This window comes from Ictalurus furcatus, chromosome 19 (assembly GCF_023375685.1).
Source record: "Ictalurus furcatus strain D&B chromosome 19, Billie_1.0, whole genome shotgun sequence".
Lineage (NCBI taxonomy): Eukaryota > Metazoa > Chordata > Actinopteri > Siluriformes > Ictaluridae > Ictalurus > Ictalurus furcatus.
This window is the reverse complement of record NC_071273.1, coordinates 11599162-11615494: the sequence shown is the minus strand read 5'-3', so window position 1 is coordinate 11615494 and position 16333 is coordinate 11599162. Positions and strand designations below refer to the sequence as shown.

Genomic DNA, 16333 nt, shown 5'->3' with positions numbered 1-16333 from the left:
CACCCACTTCCAAATGGCACTTTCCCAGCTAAAAACAACAACAGGAACCGTAAAGCAGACATTGTGCAAAGAGAGGAGTGGGTGTTAATATGAGCGGGACCCTGTGTCTGGGGTGAGAATAAGAACAATGAAGAACAGGAGGAAATCAATAGTCGAGACAGTCACTAAGAGAGATTTACCACACTGGTACGACCCTGGCAAACATGCTATGTGGAGCGTTCTACTGAAAAGGGTGATCACAAGGAATGTAATTATTTCGTGTGTGTTTTGAGAGGCTGTTTGCAGATGTGTAGCTTGCACATAAGTGTGAAAACAGGGTTTATGTGTTTGTGTACATTCAGAATATATGCAGGTCAGATGGCCATACTTTGCTCTGTATAAATGTGTTGATGTTTTTAACTACATTCACTCCATTTTACACTGACACAGCTTAGTCGAAACTACAAAACATAAATCGTTCCATTAACTGTGAAGTAATCTCTATCTCTATTAACATAACATTTTATTCAAATGATTATGGTGGCATTTTGGACAGGAACTGCAGCCTGATTGGTTACATTGTCACTGAAGCAAGTATACAGAGACTGCACAGACCAGAATGTCTAAACATATCTTTAAGTTAAATTGCAAACTGTTTAATGCTACCTCACATGGAAATGATCCTCATTATACATCCTCAAACATTGTATGAACAATGTTTTATAGAGGACACTGCAGTGAAACCGAGGCTCGTTGACAGACAAAATTTCAACAAGTGAGAGCAGTCACTGTTTTCCAGATACTTTTGGTGGAATTTACATGATCCCTAATTATAATTATCTATGCTAGGTCAACAGCCCATACATATACGCCTCGGTTTAACACACCCATCTAGTGACACTGATCCACGTGCACCCTGCAAATGAAAAAGTCCCACAATCAGAGCCTGGAGCCCTGGAGCCAGTTATTCTAGGTCAAAACTGTAGCTATATATGCTACCAGTCAAAAGATTGGACATAATACCTGCTCATAGAAGTGATTTCTTCATTTTTACTATTTTATATTACTTTGCAATAATAATGAAGGCATTACACTACAAAACAACACATATAGGATTATGCAGTTACCAAGAAAAGCAGTAAACAAATTAAAACTATGTTATATTTTAAATGTTAATACCACTCCCAATGAAGTTTTGCATACTCTTAGTTTCTTCTGAGCCAGCTTCATGCTTTGACCAGGAGGCGTTTTTTCCACAGAGCTCCTCACTGTGTCTCCTATGTTCTAAATATAAAACCTAATTGTTACAAAATACATTATGATTTAAAAATAAATGTAAACTCATGCGACTGGCACCCTGTCCAGGGTGTACCCCGCCTTGTGCCCGATGCTCCCTGGGATAGGCTCCAGGTTCCCCGTGACCCTGAAAAGGATAAGTGGTATAGAAGATGGATGGATGGATGGATGTAAACACACGCATTAACTTCGGTATTTACATTTGTCTTCGAAAATAAGTTCAACCATAAAGCTTTATCAAAATGTCTTTAAGACAATGAAAAATATTCCATCCAGCATGTCCAAATATATTACATTATGAATTTGTTCTCCAGTATATCTCTCTTTTCTTTGTTGAGAAGACTTGATATCTGTGTGTGTGTGTGTGTGTGTGTGTGTGTGTATTTTACTTGGGTCATCTTATACCCTTTCAAGTTGCTGATCATCGGTTCCCTTAGTCATAGGGATAATGACAAATGTCCCAATCTCGGAGCTTTTAGGACACGACTGACTGTGAATACTGAGCTTACAACCCACCAATGACAATATTAGTCATGCCTCTGGGTCTCCCTTGAGATCTAGGCTCAAATCTATCCCATCACTGTTCCCATCATTACAAAGAAACTAAAAAGTAAAAACCTACTTCACATCTATACATTGATGTCAAATGAAAATTCAAATCTGACATTGTGGTACAGTAAGCCCTCTGTATGATAGGAATGCCACAGTACAGAAAGCCCCATCTCTCACACAGCCTAATTACCAGCTGATGACTGATGTGACGTTAAGAGCTCAAAGAAAAACACATAATTCACATAATTTACCAAATAAGCAGTTGTCAGACCTTTGCATCTACAAAACAACTGACCAACTCTTTCTTGTGCCAGCCAGCTACAATACCAATATTTATTTTACTAACCATGCAGAAGCTCTATTTGCTGAGCTGCAATGCAGTAGAGTGGTATTCCAAAAGGTTGCTGTAAAATCCCAAAGTAAATGCTAATCTACATTTATAATCTGCAGAGTGCACTTGGCTTCAAATACATGCCTGCCATTCTGGCTTCATCCCAGTGAGGCAACTGTACATTGATTCAGTTTTGTCAGTTTTTTGGCTTTCAATGTTCAGCCCTCTTTGTTGCTTTTGTCTTCCTCATGGAGCCATTAAGCAGGGGCCCAGCAGGCAGCTTGCCGTTGCTCAATACATTCAGACAAACTTGTCATTTTCCTCAATACCCACCATTATGTGATCTTTATGGGCCTAAAGGTCAATATGAAGGCTTTCTCTCATCATGACGCATTACTGTGCCAAAAATATCACTCCAGTCCATTTCAATGCAGCCTTACTTGTCTGCACATCTGAATTCTACTGTAGCACTAGTTATATTTCTCTGACATGACAAGTTGGAGCCTAAAATCAGTAAATCTAATCTACATTTGAATGTTCAGTCTACTATAATGATAACCAATCCACTTTGAAAGAGCAGCATTGCCAAGATCATTAGCTCTAGCAGAGGCTGTCGACACCTGCGTTGTCGCACTCTGTCTCCTCCTCCTGAGCTCTGATCTCTGATCATGTATCGCTTTGCTCACTGGAGCTAAGTGATATTATATAAATCTCACATCATGCCCAGTGAGCTGCAGCCCAGCAGAGGTTCACTGCCACCACCATGAGTCACACAGCAACTGGAATTTACAGTTTCACCAGACCCTTGGAAACAAGTAAGAGATCAAAATGAGTCAATCAGAGAATGTTTTGTATGTTACTGTCCTCCTGAGAAAATTAAAGGTATATATTTTATTTTATTTATTTTTATTTTTGCTGTCATCGCTATCCTGATCTGGGTGGATAAAGACGTCCTTGGTGTGAGCCTTCAGGGATGCACACACACACACACACACACACACACACACACACACACTAACATCAAATGATGAATTTGAGTCTGTCCTTTTTAAGAGAGACCTGACATTCATTCAGCTGGCTAAATATAATTGATTACATGCCTTTGTTTGAAATAATTTAGTTGAAAGTGACTTTTCTATACACTGTGACAAAGAAAATATGAAAAGGCAGTTCAGTCTGCTGGCATTTACAAGACGTGTTTAGTCATTAATCCTGCCGGCACCTGAACCTTTCCATCAGTCTGACCCTGACTAACGTTCTTCATTCAACTCATCTTTCTAGCACAACATCTCTTCTGTATAGCCAACAGAAGCTTATGTAAAATTCTTAAAACTCTAAATGAGCATATTCCTAAAAAAAAAATGGAAACTGTTCTACATGCCAAAAGATTATAATGAACACACAGTTCTCCTTGGCATATAATGGTAGACAAACAAATATCAGTAATTTCTGTTGTTTTTTTTCTTTTTTTCAGGCTGTCAATTAAGTTAAAGGAAATAACTAACTACCAACTATCCTGTCGCTATTACTGTTGCAAAAATGATGCAATTTGTGCTAACAGTACGGGACTGGACGTAAAATGTATGTCCGCCGAAAGGCTAGCCTTTGTTTATTACAGATTTTAAGGATTACATCAGCTACAAATAAATAATACAATGTGATTGGCTGTAGAGCAGGACAATCTGAAATGATATTCCAATTCCCAAGTTCAAATTGTAAATATGTATCTTATAGACCTAGTTAGGTAAGAGGGGGCACACTGCTGAAACTACCACTCCACTAGTGCCGACTTGGTACTACCATTATGCACTTGGTGCATAATTCCTGACTTGTATTTTCAAATGACTCACTAGAGTCACTAGCTTTCTGTAGTAAACACCATCCGATTTACCTCAATATAAATCTTAGGCCACGATATAGCCTACTATTGAACATGACCAAGTCTGATTATAATCTCAATTAAAATAATTATTTTCTTAACCGAACTTCATCAAATAAATAATCTAATCTAGAAAGCTAATGTTTCCAGACAAAATCTTGGTAGCTACCTAATAGTTTTTCAAGTATTGTTAGACAATATAGGCAAAAACATCATCAGGGGTTCTTATAACAATGAAATAAAACTTTTACACAAACCTTTAAACATTAAGTGCCTTGCTGCAACACTTACACTGTTGAAAAATTGCGTACAATTTGCGTACCATTTTTGTTATAATAGGAAATAATAGGAGTAGTGTTGCTGCATCACAGCTCCTGATCCTGGTTCAATCCTTAACTCAGCTTAATGTCTGTGTGGATTTTCACATGGTCTCCAAGTATTCATTTTGGCTCCCACCCACCTTCCAAAAACAAACAAGTAGGTGGATTGACTATACTAAATTACCCCTAATTGTGAATGTGAACATCTCATCCAAGGTCTATTCCCGTCTCACGCACTGTATTCCTGTAACAGGCTGTGGACCCACCCTGACCAGGATAACGCACTTACTGGATATGAATGAATGGATGTTTACATCGTATCCATCAACAGTCCACAATGCATAACGGGAGGATTAGTATGGCAGCTATGTGGCTTCACGTTGCTGCTACAGAATGACATTATGAGCTATATAGGTCTAATATGTATAGTTTGGCCCCGTCCAGGGTGTACCCCGCCTTGTGCCCCATGCTCCTTGGGATAGGCTCCAGGTTCCCCGCGACCCTGTAGGATAAGCGGTATAGAAAATGGAAATGGATGTATAGTTGCACATAACAACTATTGAGAGATTCACTCAAAATTCTGAAGGCCTTGACAGTAGAGCTTCAGACTTACACTTGAAATGTTGAAAAAATGACTAAAATCCCCTCTGCCCACACAGATTTGTTTTCACAAAGGAAGTCAGTATACAGTACTTGAGCAAAAGTGTGAGTGAAAAGAAATCCAAAGAGAAACTCAGACAGAATATATTAGTCCTTTTCTTTTTCTTTACTGTGAGAACTATTATTATTAAGTCCGCAGAGGATTGTCTGGCCTTGAGAGATCACCACTGATTAAAAGATATAAATATTTAAACCCATCCTTGCTTCAGGTAATAAGGTAAACACTTGTTCTCTTATAATTCATCAGGGTAAAGGCTGACCACATTTCCGACAAAGCAGGCTATTCAGACTTCACTTCAAGACTGTAAGCCAACTCCTTCCTCCCTTTTCCTACTCAAGCAACAGGTGGGAGGGAAAATTCCAGAAACTCTGAACAGCTCACACCACAGCGTGCCCGCTAAGCTGTCATCTTCTCTAACAGCTAGCAGAGTGCGGCCTTTGAATGCAAGGCTAAAATAGATCTATCATGAGAAATTAAGCTCCTCCTCTATCAGACAAATTACACACCTATGCGAGAATCCAAAGGCACACCTGCATGCTTAGGGCACCGTGCTGATTTCCAGCTGTACAGAAAAAAAAAAAAAAACAAGTATTAACGAGGAGCTGCCAGGAGCCACAGAGATTCAGTCATGCTCTGCCTGATGTGCATATATTTCCAGCCTAATTCGTGCATGTTAGGCAACCTGCAGAACCTGGGAATGAGGCAGCGATTTCCCAGTAGATTGTGGACCCAGCTGCTGCTCAGACTACCTTCCTGCTCCTGTAACTCCCTCAATCATGGAGCCAAGAGACCCCAAGCACTAGAACACCTGAGTCGGGCTTGAATATATGTGTCTCTGGATAAGCATAGCTGGGACAAGCAACCAGAACTGATGTTTATTACAGAGAGAGCACGCAGGAAGGAAATAGATATGAATCCAGCAATAATGAGGATGATCTTGTAGGCTGAAAGCGCTATTAAAAAAAAGGGGGAAATGTTAGCTCATGATTTAGAAATCACTCCTGATTTAGAAATAGGCATGAAGAAGACCTGTATTCTGTCATGCATCTCTCTGAAATATATCAATTAAAAATTACAGAAGCATAAACAAATGCCTTCTCAAATCTTATATATTTATTTATTTTATTTATTTATTTATTTTAAACAGCGAGAGATGTTTAGCATGTTTCTTGGAAAGACTTCACATCCACATGGGGTGTGGTGCTGTTAATGAGGGACAGAACTGAACAGATAGGGTTTATCAGGACGGCACTGGAGCTGTAGAGAAAGAGTTCACCCTCTAAACCACGGTAAACACACAGACTTCCCTTCCCCTTGGCTGATCTCCAGCACTTACAGTACACCCACACATTCACATTCCAATCCCTTTGGTGAGTGACAGAACACACACTTTTGAATGTTTAAAACTTCTCAGAAGCATAAAGCCAGGCACAATTAAATCATCCTAACACACTCTGCTGTTTCTTCTTTTCTCAAGCCTTAAAATGTAGCCATGAATAATTTAGTGAATCAAGTGGAAAAACACTTCTTGTTGTTTTCTGTAGTAAAGTGAAAGTTCACAAGCTAGCCAAGAACATAATCACAAACTCAGGATGTGCTGTTGCAATTTTAGAGTTTTCTTGGAGGAAATATTGGATGTGAATCAGTCTGAAGTTACAAAACCTGCCCAGCGGGTTTTGAAGAGAGACTGCTCAAAAGAGCCCTTTATAATGATTGTTACTGAAGCGACTAACTGCTAGACAATACTCTGAGATTCTTGTACTCTGAATGAAAAAATGGTGACATCAACTGACAAGTTATCGTTCCCTATTAAATGTAGGTCAAGTTCAAGAGCTAAACATATTAACACTATATTAAGCCATAGTAAACGGCGGAAAGTAAGAAATCCACGATATCAGCTGTTTTAGTGCGCATTCTGTAACCAAACAAGCTTCTCTTTGTATTTGTATACTTGTTAACCAAGTATTCGAATGACATTCTGTCTCAGTGGAAAGAGGTGTTTTCATTCACTGGCTCAGACATCACTTCATCCCTGAACACACAGGCAAGCTTATTCTTAAACAGTGTGGCATTATATACTGCCTGGCCAAAAAAAAACAAAAAAAAACGGTCGCAGTTTGGATTCAAATAAGCAAATACTTAAGAGCCTATGATTGGAGCATTATTGCAGTGATTAATATGTTCCAGCTAGCAACAATTATTTTAACCCTAGGTGATGCAGTGTGTAGTATCTTCTCATTTCTTAAACAACCATGTCGGATGATGTATCCCGTGGTCGTGGAAAAATTGTTACAGTGTTTCAGAAGGAGCAAATTATTGACCTGCATCAAGCAAAGAAAACAACTGAGGAGACTGCTGAAATCACTGAAATTGGCTTAAGAACTGTCCATTATGTTATGAAAACCTGGAAGGATAGTGTTGAACTGTCAACTCCGCGGACGAAATGTGGTTGGAAAAAATCTTTTGGAGATCTTTAAAACGCTTGGTGAAGTCACATCGTAGAAAATCACCAGTAGAACTCATGGCTATGTTTAATAGTAAAAGTAAGAGCATTTCCACATGCACAATGCAACGAGAACTTACAGGATTGGAACTAAAAAGCTGTGTGGCCACAAGAAAGCCACTTGTTAGTGAGGCTAATCCGAAAAAGATGACTTCAATTTGCTAGGGAGCATAAAGATTGGACTGTGGAGCAATGGAAAAAGGTCAGGTGGTCTGATGAGTCCAGATTTACCCTATTCCAAAGCGATGGGCGCTTCAGGGTAAGAAGGGAAGCGCATGAATAGTGCAGGTTATGCCATCAATGGATTTTTTTCTTTTCTGGTGGCACAGGCATATTCCAGAATGAAAATGCCAAGGTTCACCTGGCTTAAATTATGAAAGAGTGGTTCATGGAGCATGAGGAATCATTTTCACACTTTAATTTTCCACCACAGAGTCCTGACCTTAATACCATTGGAAGTCTTGAGAAGACTTTATGGAGTGATTTAACTCTGAATATCTTTTTTGTTCTGACAAAATTCTTGAAGCAAGGGCTGCGTCTGAAATCACATGCTACCCTACTACACAGTAGGCGAAAAGCAGTACGCCAGAGGGGTAGTATGTCCGAATCCTCAGTATGCATGAAACAGTAGGCGAGAAATTCCCGGATGAACACTATGCCAGTCAAAAATTCCCATAATACAACGGGACTGGTGCAGAAAAAAAAATTATGATAAAAAGAACCGACGTGCTGTCTAAGTATTAAACCTTGGTTAAACAGGACTTGTTTAACAATACCCGAATAAATTGTTAACTTCTTGAAGGTTTAATCAAGTAAACAGTCGCCACAGCGTTTGAAACCTTTTTGTGATCATGCCTTAACCGCCCAAGCTAACGGCAACGAATTTACCTCAGCCTGTTAACCCCGCCCACATTACATTACTAATTCAGTTCACTTTCCTGATGTGCGTTTTGCCGTTAGTGCGGTTTCTTGAATCTCTCTTTAAAATTTTTATGTTTATGATGACATCGAAGGTCACATGACAATACCAACATGGCGGATGTAGTATGTCCGGGATTGTAATCATACCACACTCACATACTGATTAGTACGTACTGTTTCAACGGCCGTGCAGTAGGTACTGTCACAGTACGCGATTTCTGACGCAGCCAAGATCTACATCAACGTCAGTCTGAAACAGTGGCGTCTTACTTACAGCTGCATGCAACAAGTAATTGCGTTTGTTATTTACTCATAAGAATATTCAATCAAATTTCGGTAAAGCTGCATGTGACAGTGTGCATTGTTAAAAGCGCTATACATAAATAAATTGAATTGAATAATTTAAATATTTTCTTGTTGAATACTATTACTATTTGTTTAAAAATACATATCTCCGAATAGCAAAACTAGCTAACATGTCCGTGTATATAGCTAATACAACCATCAAACATTTACTATTTACTTATTGTATACCATTTGCATTTATAAATTAGTCTAGGTTCAGATGAAATAAACTCCAATGCTAGGTAAAACCAGTGCTTTATTGCTGCTTAGTCTGTACATTATGAACTTTTCATGTTTGTTTACTTTAGTTGAGTTTTGTGAGCGTAGATTTTGTGTCACTAGAACACTGGCGTTGATTTTCAGAAATTATGCTGAAGTGTATTATGAATAGACATAACTGTATCACCTACAAAGTCTCACTTTTCTGTATTTACTATATTCTGTAATTTATTTACTCTCTCAGGTTGTTTCATGTCCTGTTTTCCTCTTCTCCTTTTTTTAAAGTACTTAAAATATCAATAAAACAATCTCTCTTTTAGCAAAAAAGGGCACTTGAGATTTGAAAAAATAGTCACTAAATCCTGATTAGTTACGACATCGCTCCTCTTTTATTAAGCATTAATGCTTTATTTCATTTTCTGTGTGGGCGTCGAGTGCTCTTTGTGGGCGCTAGTGGAAAAAAAAGAGCTATAAGTGCTGGAATCCACTTTGAGCACTGAATTGATTAAGGCCAATGGACAGCATTTCCAATCAATCACATGTCCAAAGGACACTCTTAACCTTGGCAGACAGCAGAGCTTCCAAAGCTGCAAAATAAGACAAAGTTTTGATCCACGTACAAAAGGAAGGGAAAAGCACCAGCTATGGATTTTTTTTCGGAAAGTAGTGCTCAATTGATTTTATAGATTGCTCAACACAGTATGAGGAATTCACTCATGCGTGCCCTTTGGACAAAGCATAAAACTAGTTTTTATTTTAAATGAACATTATAGTCATATTATGGCACCGTATGTCATTTCAGTTTTAATGAGAGGCTTTCACAAGCTCGGGGAATAGCAGAATAAACAAGCTATTTCCTTGCAGTCAGACCTAATTTGACCCAGTACAAAGCCACTCTGGACCACTTCAGGACATTTCTCTATTCTGTGCTGTTGTGTACCCCTCCAGCAATCATGCTTATGATAAGTACATGAACAAGAAACTGCTCATGCTGAAAACTGAACTCCAGAATCAGGGGGCAAAGGAATATGTGTAAGGTTTAAAAACAATTAAAAATAAAAATAAAAAAGCCTGGAGTTGGGCATTATGGGAGTTTTTTTTATAATCAGATATGTATCACAAAGGATTTATAGAACAGACAACACAGCAGGATAACAGTAGTCACTATGAAAAGATGATTATTTTAAAATCCAAAATATTACATAAATACACTATTTATCAAGGAAAATAGTGAAGAAATACATACTTGTATAACATGCACTAATGGAGAGAGAGGGAGAGAGAGATATCACAATTTCATTTATATATCGCAACCTATAAAACATGACGGCACATGTTGTTATAGGAAAATAATTAACATTGATGGTGGTGCTGTAATCTTGTTGTGTTATCACTCCAAAGTTAATTATTTTCCTGTAAGACCACATGCCAAAGAGTTTTATTCATCTTATTCTGCACAAATTTTCCACTGATTACAATTTTCCAATTATTACATTTTTTTTATTTATTCATTGTTACATTTAATGCAGTGGAATTACAGCTGCATCGATGTATCGGCCCATAAAGGCTATTTTTCACGCTATGGGCCATCGGCCGATAGTTTAAAAACATCCGATGATCAGGGCCGATTATATCCTGTCAATCAAAAGAGGGTGTGAAAACATCGATTTCTTGCTGTGTGTAAAGATGTCTCTTGTGTGGAATGATGACAAAACTGCAGTTTGTAATCTGTGCACTGCTAAAGTTTTACATCGGACGCTGCAGCAGTGAAGCGGAAGTCTAAATTTTTTGTTTTGCCGAGCTGCTCATGCTGAATTAAAGGGCCAGTACACCGTTGAAAGATTTAAATGAAGATGAATTGACAAAAAAGTACATATTGCACAGAAAAATATATTTGTAGAGTAGTGTATTTCATATCCAGTTAATGTTAATATATAAAAAAGTTAATATTATATATTACCAGTTTGACGTCAGTGATGGAGTAGAAATGTTTTTTGTTTGTGGTGAGTGAATGTGAGACTAACAGGAGGCGTTTTAGAATTCAGTCAATGTTAATATGAATTAATAACATCCAGTAAGAATGTTAAGAATTCTTACTTTAATCTTCAAAATTTACTTCATATGTTAATGTTAATGAGTAATGTGTTTTGTGTTTATGAGACCAGTTACTGAGAAACAACTTGTTGAAATGGAGAGAATAAAGTTTTTATTTACATTTCTTTCAGAATTGTGGAATTAATTATTATTCATTTAAAAGAAGGTATAAAAGGCAGAACTATCGGTATCGGTTATCTGTGTCGGCTGATATCATTCTGGATAATCGGTTATTGGTATCGGCTGAGAAATTTCGTATCGATGCACCTGTAAGTGGAACGTCTGTGAAACAAATTCATTCTGGTTGTAACTTATGTAACTTCCTCCCTATAGTAGCCTATAGCGGCTCTAAACAGTCATTTCCTCACGATCCTCTCTTTTTCCTATACCTTAAAGTCAATAAGAGGAACAAATGCGGCTTGCCAAGTTACAGAGACACCAGAAAGCACAGTGCTCTGTCTTGAAGACTCTGCCACATTGACCATCACAAAGTGCTCAATAAAAATGTTAAATAAATGTCTCCTAACAGAAAACTTCATATATCAACATATCAATAAGTATACATTTCTCTTTGTTAAATAAGGTGTTATTAATCGGTTTATTAGTAGTCTTACATGGAGCATATGCCTTAAATTATGTGGAGCTATAAATCTATGATTTCAGTTAGAGTCGGAACTACTGTCCGAGAAAATGAAACATCCTTTTGACCACTTCAACAGCACTGTGGTGTAGTTTGTAATATCGCTACCAAAATGTCATCTCTGGGATAACAAAACAAACATGTGCATACTTCTTAATATTTGGCAGCCCTGTCCTTAGTCCAAAATTATTCCAGACTTTGGCATGGTTTTTTTTTTTCCTCTGGTTGTGAAGAAGAAATATAACACCATGTGGATGTAAGAACAATGCAGAAACTAATTCCGTCTTTCTGTTTCTTTTCCGTTCCTCCTCCCAATCTCCATGGTGTTAAATGATAACCATGGTGACAGAGTACCCCTCATGTACAGTAAAGGCATGTACCTGATGGTAACCATGGCATCAGCGCAGGTACTCCTCGCCAGGCGTGCAGCCGTGTGGAGAAAACAGAGTCCGGCTCATTTGCCCAAGGGGACATGGAGCAGAACAATTCACCATGCACCCATCTGCCTCGCTGCCCACTTCACTTTGGACATGTTATTGTGTTTGTCACTGTTCCCCAGGCGTGTGCTTTACATGAATTGAAGACCACAACACTATGGAACATCAGCTAAGTAAAAACCCAAAGGTGGCATAAAACAAACTCCATCCATCCATTTTCTATACCGCTTTTCCTACAGGGTCACGGGGAACCTGGAGCCTATTCCATCGAGAAAACAAATTCCTACACATATAAATCATCTTTCTTGCAACATACATACATAGTTTGAGTTAATCATTGGAGGACATTTCACAACCATGTGTGAAATAAATGTTGGGAGGAGACAACTGGACACTAAACAACACTCACCACTCGTGACTTGCACCCTTCTCGACATTCTCGATGCTTCTTCTACAAGCCATGGTGATTCACTGGTAATACCACACACACCAAACCTCTTTCCACTGTACATTAATCAGCTGAATAGTGATATATTGACTATAGTGTCAGTTCAAGCATGTCTAGTCGTGACACATAGGGACATAACGTGATAGACAATGTATCATCCATCCATCTATTTTCCATACCGCTTATCATAGACAGGGTTACGGGGAGCCTGGAGCCTATACCAGGAAACTCGGGACACAAGACGGGGGACACCCTGGACATGGTGCCGACTCATCCCAGGGTACAATCGCACACGCGTTCACACACCCATTCACACACTACGGATAATTTGGAAATGCCAATCAGCCTACAGTGTATGTCTTTGGACTAGGGGAGGAAACCGGAGCACCCGGAGGAAACCCCTGAAACACAGGGAGAACATGCAACACCGAACCCCGGAGGTGCGAGGCAAACATGCTAACCATTAAGCCACCGTGCCCCCCAGACAGTGTATCATATCCCTCCATACTGTGACTCCAAAACACATGACATTTTTGTTGAGTTGATAAATCGATCATTAGTGACAATGAGGTGTTGACATGACAATGACTTTGATTTATGCTACTATTTTGACCGAACTGACCTCTGCAAGCATGCCCTCACCGAATCTCAAAAGGTCTGACGATGCATGATGAAACAAAACAATTTGCAACACAGTATAGTGGCACAATTTTACAACAAATGGAAAAACTACGGTTTCAGTATTTTTAAACATCTGTGTAAATAAGTAGTTCAATCAGGAATAGAAGGAAAATAGACTTGAGTAGCACTCCCTTTTAGCTATAAAATAAATTCCACTGACTCGGTCAGATCAGATTTATTTACTGGACTTTTATGTAAATAAAGGACTCGGTAGTTGATGTAATATCGTAATAACTTTGTTATACACAAAGTATACATATTATTCGGGTGTGGATTCCAGGGTGTAACAAAATTAATAATAATACATAATAAAAACCCTATGACTATGCTTCCCAGACCCATGTGGTTTCCTGTGTGAACACCACTGTTTTGGACACACTGATCATATCTGTGACCCAGAAGACTTCCTGTGACAGAATGTATTGTAATATTAATATTGTCATATTGGCCAGCCCTCCTTATTCTTGTCAGCAGTTGCTCCACATAGTGTTGACCACAGAGCACATGCATATTTTTAATTCGGTTCAGCAAAAAAATAAATAACAATAAATAATATTGTTTATAAATCAACAATCACAACCGCTGCGTCCTTTAAAACAAGTAAACAACAACAAGCAAAGTTGATCTAAAGTTCCAGAGCTGTGAGGCAAGTCCTCCAGCTGCTGGTGTGTTTTGGCAGGTTGGAGAAACACTGTTGCTCTTTCAGAGTGAACGCTGAGCGAACTTTCGGGAATAGGTTGGTCATATATCGCATCGATCTGGACAGGGTTGCTGTCCACACGGAGCTGAAGATCCGCGGAGAAGCGCACTTACCTGCACGAGACTGTGATTTCAACTTTGGTGGCGGGGACGGTGGCGTTGAGCGGGTCGAAGTCTCCTATCGTCGCCATGTTCACGAAGCTGCTGCTGCTCATCGTGGCAGGAAAATACACTCACACACACGCATATACTACTGTCCAACCCCTTTCTGTGAAAACACGAAGCGCTCTGACGCCGCCGAATGCATGCGTGTGTGTGTGTGTGTGAGAGAGAGAGAGTCCGTCCCGAGAGCTGATGTCACACACTCCCCAGCAGAGGCAGCAGCAGCGCGCGCGCGCGCGCGCGTGTGTGTGTGTGTGTGTGTGGAAGTGTGCGTGTGTGGAAGTGTGCGTGTGGAAGCGCGCAAGTGTGTGTGTGTGTGTGTGTGTGTGTGTTGGACAGAAGAATCACGGTGCCACGCCGGGAAAATTCCTGCTCGGAAAAGTGCCCGGAGAACTGAGAACACCTCTCTCCAAACAGAGCGAACACTGTGGGAGGGAGTGATCATCATCATCATCATCATCATCATCAAAAACAATAACATTGTTAATAACAGCTACACAGAGGCTATTTAAAAGCAACCCCACCCCCAACAACAACAACAACAACAACAACAACAATAATAATAATAATAATAATAAATCTTATTCATCTTAAATTACCTTTAATCAGGTCAGAGTTGTAGGCAAAAAACAACCTGAACTGGAAGTTAGCCCATTTCTCACACTTATTCACACATAGGGGCAAATTATATTAGCCAATGTTTCTGGGAGGTGAGAGGAAACTGAAGAACCCAGAGGAAATTCTTGCAGACATTTGGTGAGAACATGCAATACTCAACCCAGACAGTAACCCAAGTTCAGGATTAAACCAGAGACTCCAGAGATATCAGACAACGCTACCTGGTGCATGTAACAACAACAACAAGAAGATGACCAGCAAGAAGAATAACAACCACGACAATAATAGCAATATTAATCGAAAATATAGCCACAATCCAGGGTCCAAGCACTCTTTTGAAAGTGGTGCTCTTAGTGGCCAATTCATATACTGTACACTTACTAGATGGGCATAACATTCCCATTCCCATCTCCAAAGTTTAGTCACAGTTAGCCTTTAATAACCCTGTCAAATGCGTACTGATACTGGTTATGTTTTTCACTCAAGTGAGCCATGGTAAGCCAAGAAGAAGAGGAAGAAGAAGGAAGGAGAAAGAAGAAAGAAGAAGAATCCTGAACAAAAGCAATAGAGTTTCAGAAGTTCCTGCTTGTACTCCCCATAATAGCATCAACAACTATAATAATATACTCTAACAATATTATTATATAAAGTAATACTTGGATGAATACAAGTCACAACAATAATAACCTCTATAATAGCAACAACAGTAGTCATCATCATTAACACTAATAACAGCTACACAGAGCAATAGCAATAATGAACCACTGATAAACACAGTCATGAAAACAGAACTGATTTGTCTTCCTAATGAGATAAGAGTACCGCAATATAACCTAACTAGCTGATTACTCTTCATTGTACCTCTAGGTACCAAATTAGATGGCAAAACTATTAGACTGCCAATTCTCTTATTGTTTCTCCCTCAATGATTGAAACTGTGCTCTCTGAAAAGTGTCACAACATTCTGCTTTTAAAATGTTTAAACCGGAAAATCGTGCGATAATACTGTATTACTGCTCAGTAATGTTTAACAGAATGTACCTGAAGTGCACATTAAACCTGAGGTACTGTATCAGGACCACTCCTGCTGCCCATGACCTGTCAGGTCACAGACTTGATTATAATGTCGTACCAGTGTGCATGGGAGCAGTGAAACCGGTGCATCACGAGTGGAAGACAGGCGCAAATAGTATTGTAGAAAAGCAACTTCTTTACCCCCACCCTCCAGGCCCTCAGTGCTATATTCTTGTAGTTTGCTAACCTCAGATCAACCTCATTTCCCTTGGTGGCAGGATGTTTGCCTCAAAACATGATGTCTAAACACCAGTTTAGTTAGAATGTAGACAACAGCAATAGATTGAGAATTGTACCATTTGGGAATTTCCTTATCACCATCCTCTTATCTTTTCAATCAAGAATGCAGTCAGACTGACTAGCCATGCATAAAGAATTTATCTCTGCCAGGAACAATCGTGACACTAGTTCACTGCTGTTTGAAAGCCTGTCACTAAGCTTCTTGTTTTGTGTTACTGAAGGTTTGGATAAAAC

The 16333-nt window shown here is 39.2% G+C and overlaps 1 protein-coding gene across 1 annotated transcript in view; it reads right to left on the bottom strand.

The window, feature by feature from the left end:
• LOC128623336 (copine-8) overlaps positions 1-14363 on the bottom strand; it is a 128764-nt gene extending 114401 nt beyond the window's left edge. Inside the window, exon 1 of the mRNA XM_053650327.1 lies at positions 14120-14363. Coding sequence (XP_053506302.1) covers positions 14120-14220 — 101 coding nt within the window. The 5' untranslated portion in view covers positions 14221-14363. The remainder of the gene's footprint in view (positions 1-14119) is intronic.
• Positions 14364-16333: the final 1970 nt, after the last annotated feature.